At 54.0% G+C, this 6,809-nt stretch overlaps 1 protein-coding gene across 5 annotated transcripts in view; it reads right to left on the bottom strand.

The window, feature by feature from the left end:
* Positions 1–272: 272 nt before the first annotated feature.
* TMEM51 (transmembrane protein 51) overlaps positions 273–6,809 on the bottom strand; it is a 53,800-nt gene continuing 47,263 nt past the window's right edge. For all 5 annotated transcript variants that reach the window (XM_043573810.1, XM_043573811.1, XM_043573812.1 and 2 more), the window contains 2 exons: positions 3,751–4,313; positions 273–1,442 (listed from right to left, as the gene is read on the bottom strand). In XM_043573810.1, the coding sequence (XP_043429745.1) occupies positions 1,034–1,442; positions 3,751–4,094 (753 nt within the window). In that variant the 5' untranslated portion in view covers positions 4,095–4,313 and the 3' untranslated portion in view covers positions 273–1,033. The remainder of the gene's footprint in view (positions 1,443–3,750; positions 4,314–6,809) is intronic.

The raw sequence follows: 6,809 nt of genomic DNA, 5'->3' as shown, positions 1-6,809 counted from the left end.
GAGAGAGAGAGACAGAGTGCGAGCAGGGGAGGGGCAGAGAGAGAGGGAGACACGGAATCGGAGGCAGCTCCGGGCCCTGAACCGTCGGCACAGAGCCCGACGCGGGGCTCGAACCCACAAACCGCGAGATCACGACCTGAGCTGAAGTCGGAGGCTCAACCGACTGAGCCCCCCCGGCGCCCCTGCACGTTAGCAATTCTTAGGATCAGCGGTGTTTCTCTCGAAGCAAGCCAGTGTTTTGGAAGAGCCGCTGCAGGAATTCAGCATCCGACTGTAGTCCATATAAAATATTTTATTATAAAAAGCTCAGTTGCATGGCATTTTCGAAGGAACGGAGCATCTCATAGTATGCTTTCCTTTTTTGCCCTTACACAGGAGAGACTAGGAGAGGGGGCCAGGAAAGACTCTGATGGAATGCATCACCGGGCCTTGGACCCTCAGAGAGCGGATGGCTTCAGGGACTCTGAGAGAGCCCCCCCCCCCCCGGGCCTCGCTCCCCCCCCCACCCCACCCCCAATCATTCAGCCCCTGGTTTGTCTTCATTCACGAGCCGGCCCCGTGTCCTTTCTCTAAGGCTGAGTCACATCTCCTGCCCACAGCTCAGGACTCCAGTGAGGAAAGCAAAGGCACGATAACTTGTTTTCTCTTTGACACAAAACAGTCCTAGTGGAAGCAAAACAAAAATCACAACCTAAACCAGCCGCTCGGGGTCCTCTCCTGATCGGAAAGAGGGGTGTTGTCGCCAACAACTCCGAGTCGGGGGAGGAACAACAGGGAAGGTGCCTACGCGGCGGCCCCGGCGGGGTCCACGTCCCGAGGCCCGAGGCGGCGGCTCTTCCGGACGCACCTGCTAGGTGAGGTTCTGTGGACATCAGTCACCCCCTAGTCCCGGGACCCCCCCCACCCCCCACCCCCAGCCACATCGCTCTGGGTGCATCCGGCCCCTCCGCTTCTCGACTGCAGCTGAAGTGGCTTCACTGGGGGTCCGTGGTGTGGAGGGTGAGCAACCGGAGGGACACACGGAGCGAGGTCGTCAGTCAGGTGGCCGGGCGTCCGAAGGCTTCTCGTGGACTTCGTCGTACTGTGGCGGGGGAGTCAACGGCTCGATGGAGGGGGCAGGGGCGTTTTTGTCCGGGAGGTTGATCCTGAAGTCCTTGAGGTGGAGCTTTTCGGATTTAATCCTTCGCACTTTCAGCGGCTTCAGGCGCTTGGCCAGCTTGGAGTTCTGCCTGTCAGGGGGATTCCCTGCGCCGGTCTCCACGTTGGCCCTGGCTGCCGTGGGGCTCGACTCGTCGAGCCCCGTCAAGGACTCGTAGGAGGGGAGAGAGATGCTCATCCTCGGGTTCTGGTCCGGTTCCCTCGCCTCTGAGTAGTCTGTGTTCATCACCTCCTCGTAGCTGGGGACATAGTACCTTGAGGAGGCCTCCTCCTCCTCCTCCTGGCTGCGAGATAACACACAGCGACAAGGAGAGGGTTAGCACGGACTCATGCCCCTGAAAATCACAGGTAGATGAGCTCCAGATCCTGTGTCAGCACTGGGTCCTCCTACAGGAGTCGGGTGCTGTTCTAGGTACCTTAACACATACCGACCACTCTCATCTTCCTAACAACACTGTGAGCTAGGTACTATCACTGTACCCATTTTGTGGATGGGGAAGCAGACACATCGAGGTCATGTGATTTGGTCATATATCGAGGAAGTGGGAGAGCAGGCACAGAACACCACACTCTCAATGACTACACTGTCTTATCTGGAAGCGTTAACAGAAGGACGTATTAAGCCCCCTTTGCTTTTAAGCCTCCCACTTAACCACATGCGGGATGGGCTATTCTGGTGCCCTGCTGGGTCCTTTGGCCAGAGGCAACACGAACGTGCATGAAATCGCTGCCGATTTGAAGCAAAATGGTTTTCCCTAGGTAGAGAATGAGTATCTGATATAAAATTTATATGTATTGCAAGTGATTCTGTGATTTTTGTCTTCAAGTTCACTACAAGACTTAAAAGACAGGTCAGGTCCTCAGGCTTACTCTCATTTGACTGTTGAAAGAGAAAACCAGAGAGTCAGGGTGTTGGTTGTTGTTGTTTTTTATACACTTGAACCTTTGGGTGATAATGGCCGACATCTGACCCTCACTGTTTGTCCCTGTTTGTTCCTCTCGTGTCCCTTAGCCATGCGTGTGCTCACGGCCATGAGCACTCACATGGCGAGGGTGGTAATTACGGGGGACTGATTTCCCTTCTTTGTTCTTTTCTGTATTTCCTAAGTTTTCTAGAATACACCTGCACGATCTTTTATCAGAAAATGGACTGAATTCTTCCAAACTGAAAACAACTCCCTTCCCGCTAGAAAGATAACAAACTTGCAGAAAATCCAAACAACACGGGAAAACCTAACGCACAAAATACAACCATCCCAAGTCCTTCCACCTGGACACAACCACTAACACTCTGCTGAGCACTTTTCCAGACTCGTCTGTAATCCCACAGCCGCGACATTTGATGAGATTAGGACCTTACCAAAGATGCTGTTAAAACCTCCTTTTCTCAACGTGGTGCATACGTGGTCCCACGTTAGCAACTGTAGGTCGACTGTGGCTTCGTAGAATGCCACTGAATGGGCGTGCCATGATTTAGCCTGAACGATGGGTAGTTAGGTTGTTTCTCAGGTTTTGCTATTCTAAGCAATGCTCTGGTGAATAGATGGGTACAAATTCCTTTGCACTTGTGTGATGACCTTCCAGGCATCGGCTCTCGGGAACAGAATGGATAGGTCCACGCATCCTCAATACCTCCTCTTACTATGAAACTCCCCTTCAGAAGGGTTGCGTCAATCAACACCCCCATTTCCCTACAGCTCTCCAACACCGGGGGCTGTCTGCCTTGGCCATTAAGATAGGCAAAGAATAATGATACCTATCTGTTTGTGTCTCGTGACTAATGAGGTTGGACATCTATTGCCTGAACATGGATGAAAAGCTTGCTTGTATCTTTTGTCCGTTTCCCCATTGGTGTGTGCCTCTTTCACATTTATTTGGAAGGGCTCTTTCTATAGTAGGGATGTCAACCTTTATCATCTCTTCCCCAATTTATCGCTTATCCCTTGAACGTGTTTGTGGCGTTTTTTGGTCCAACAGGATGCTGCTTCCCAACCTTTTCTTTTCTTTTTCTTTTTAATTTTCTTGTTTAATGTTTATTTCTGAGAGAGAGTAGGGGGGGAGAGGCAGAGGGCAAGGGGGACAGAGCATCCAAAGCAGGCTCTGTGCTGACAGCAGAGAGCCTGATGCGGGGCCCGAACTCATGAACCATGGGATCGTGACCTGAACCGAAGTCGGACGCTTAACCGATTGAGCCACCCAGGTGCCCCCGCCCCCCAACCTTTACGATGCAAGGCGTGTGCGCACAGCATGCTGGGATGAACGGACGAGCCGTCTGCCTGATGTGGCTCTGGCCACCCCAGGCCCCATGCATCTTCCCTGCGGGTGTCAGAATCGTGGTACCTCTGTAATCCATTCATTCCACATTATTTGGGACTCTCCGGGATAGAAGAATACAGTTATTTGGGCAATTAGAAATGGCTGTACAGAGCCTTAGTGGGGACGGGGGGGAGACTCTACCCCTAGACTAAAGGGGCGGTCTCCTAGAGTCTCCCAGACGCAAACGGTGTCTTCGGGGAGCCCTGAGAGTGTGCCCACGCATGTGTCCCCCCACCCCCCACCCCCCCCACGGTCTGGGGGGTGGCCAGTCCTCACCTGTCTTCCTCTGGGGCATGTGGCTCGGCCCCCGCCTGGTGCTGGATGTGGGCCATCTCCTCGCCTTGTCGTTGCTTCCTCTTGTCCCGGATGCTCAGGCAGATGGAGAGCAGGAGGAGCATCACCCCAGCCCCGACCAGCACGTAGGCCACGGAGAAGGTCTTACTCTTGAGAATCCCGCTGCCGATCTCGGTCTTGTTGTTCCCCTGGGCGGTCGGCTTTTCGGCGGCGCTGAACCCGGGCACCAGGTTCCACATGGCCATGATGACCCCGAGAACCAGCATCCCCAGGCCGATGGCGGTCAGCGCATAGTGGGAGCCGTTGGCCTTCGACTGGGCCATCATGCCGGGGTGGGGGGTGGGGGGGGCGCGCAGGGCAAGGCCGGGCTCCAAGGAAGAAAATCAATAGATAAGGGCAGCAGCAGCAGCCAAAGCAACCCAAAACCCGCTCAACGCCCTGCACAAAATCCCTAGGGCCACCCCAAAGAAACAGCGGCTGAGCTCTCGAGGGATGGCTTCGGGCAAGTTCGAGGCATCCTGTGTGGACGGCTGCGGCCGAGAGGTCTGGAAGGAGAAAGCAGAAAGAGGAGAGGGGAAGATCAGTTCGGACCTGAGACGCTCTTGTGAGCACAGCGGCCGTACTGTTGAAGCGGCCACGAAGCAGGACGGAGCCACGGGCTCTGGCGGGGCCTCGCCTTTGATGCATTCCAGATGTCTTACGTGCTGCGCTCGGCTCCTTCTGTGAGCCTGCGGAAGGAGGGCTGACCCGCCTACCCCGCCCGAAAAGGAAAAGCCGGACCTTTCCATGCAGGAGACCAGAAAGGTCAGAGCTCCGGGTCCTTAAAACAGTTTGTGGAATTCAACAAAGTGCGGTAGAGTCTGAGCTCTCGCTGGGTCCGGCGAGGAGCGAGAACGAGGGGGAGCCTGAGCCGTGGTCAGTAGCGGTACCCAAATCGCCTGGGTGACGGGCATCCCTCAGTGAAACGTCCCAGTCCGCACAGCCTGCGGTCCGGCCACCACCTTCGATGGCTCCCCATTTCCTGCAGCAGAAAATCCAGGCTCCTAGGATCACGCCCGTGACTGCCTCCCCCCACCATCTCTCACCTCGCCCTTCTCCGCACGCCCCCCCCCCTCTAGCATCTCTGCTGTTCTCTGGTCACCCCTGCTCAGCTGCCCCTTTCCGTGGGCTCCCACAAGCCCCCGGCAGTGGCTGTGGCCAGTCTCTCTCTTCCTGTGACACATCCTCTTTCTCTCTGCACCTGGGACATAGAGGGACTCCAAACACGTTTGCCGATTCATTGAATGAAATGAACAGAGGCCATCTGAAGCCATCCTGTGAGACTAGCTTCCCTTCGGCCATATGGAGTTTTGTTTTCCTTTTTTTTTTTTTTAATGTTTATTTTATTTTTGAGAGAGAGAGAGAGAGAGAGAGAGAGAGCATGTGCTCAGGGGGGCAGAGAGATTGGGGGCGGGGGGGTGGGCAGAGGATCTGAAGCTAACAGCACAGAGCCTGACACGGGGCTCGAACGCACAAACCGTGCGATCATGACCTGAGCCGGAGTCAGACTGTTACCCAGCTGAGCCCCCCAGGTGCCCCGGGGTTTTGCTTTTCTTAAAGGAGCAGAAGCCTGCCCATTCCTCATCATAGCTGCTGTGCCCGGCTGGATGAGACACCTTCTTCCCCCGAAGTGGCTCGGAGACTCCATGCTAAAGGGAGCAGCCCCTCGTCCCGGGATTCCACAACCATTTGTTGTCAGGAAGAGTGAGCAAGACAAGCAAGTCCCCTGAAGGTTTAGCTGAGAACACTCTCAGGGGCCAGGAGGACCAGCGAGCAGCGCCCTTCCTGGCTAACTGCTCCTCAGAACGTGATTCCCGGGACAGCAACCTTTGTAGAACAGTAAAACTTGACAGATGTTTGGCTGGGCAAGGTCCTGTTTTCAATTGTGCATTCCTTCCAATCTTTCCAGAAGGACGGCTAACCAGGCCACTTGAAATCCAACGCCGCAGAGATATTTTCTCATCAAACAACGGGCTCCATCTGAAACTGGCCACTTTGTTAAAAAATACTCTAAAAATATTTGGGATAATATCCTTTATCGGCTTGAGGTCTGTTCCTTCTTTTTTGCACGCGACAAATATTTCTTGCGCATCTGCTAAGCAGTGTTAGGCACTGGAGAAATACTGGTGAGCAAGTTAAGGGCTGGTGGGGCTTCCGGGACTAGCAGGAAAAAGCCCACAAGGAATAACAACAAAATGGGAAGAGAGTATAGAAGCTGGAATTCGGTAGGTGTGTGTCCTATGGAAAGTCTCCCCGAGAGAGAAGTCCCACTTCACATAATAGGGTCTGCACCCTGTTCGTGCTGTCCTACATGTATTTGTATGTATGCATATATGCACGCATCCTGGTGTGTGAACATGTATGTGTGTGCGTGCAGGGCACTGAACAAGGATCCATGCCGCTGCAGCCAGTGGCGGTGGGACCAGCTGAAAAGTCTACCGTATACACAAGGGTATTTGTTTCTTACAATATCACTCACAGCCAGCAAAGGAAAGGATGAGGGGATCGGGGGTTCTGCCACATGGATCTGAGATGAGACCGGCAGGGGACGGGCGGGGCGGGGGCTCTGGGGGTAAAGGTTCAGCCTGAGGCTGGTGTGGGAAGCAGATTAAAAAGCCCATTACTGAGCACCTGCTAGGGGGCCCTACAGGTAGGCCTTGAACGTGGGAGGCTGACAGTGTGTTTTCTAAACCAGGGATCGGGGCCACTTTAACATTCCACCTTCCCTGTTCGCCGTATCCTGTCCCATGAGGAAAACAAGCCTCAGATAAGAGTCACCGACAGAGATGAAAATGTCAGGATTCACACATTTGGGCCTGTTCAATTGTCAGCGACTGAAAACAGGCACCAACACCCAGTGTGGGTAATGGTATTGGGATGAGTCATTTCATACAATTTTTCTAAGTGGCAACTTTTGGCATTTATGGATGAAACGTTTCAAAATGCTTATACCGTTTGGCTCCATAATTCCAACTTGTAAGACTTATGTACAGGGCAAGGAT

The sequence above is a fragment of the Prionailurus bengalensis genome, chromosome C1, assembly GCF_016509475.1.
Source record: "Prionailurus bengalensis isolate Pbe53 chromosome C1, Fcat_Pben_1.1_paternal_pri, whole genome shotgun sequence".
Classification (NCBI taxonomy): Eukaryota; Metazoa; Chordata; class Mammalia; order Carnivora; family Felidae; genus Prionailurus; species Prionailurus bengalensis.
This window is presented reverse-complemented; position numbering and strand designations above follow the sequence as displayed.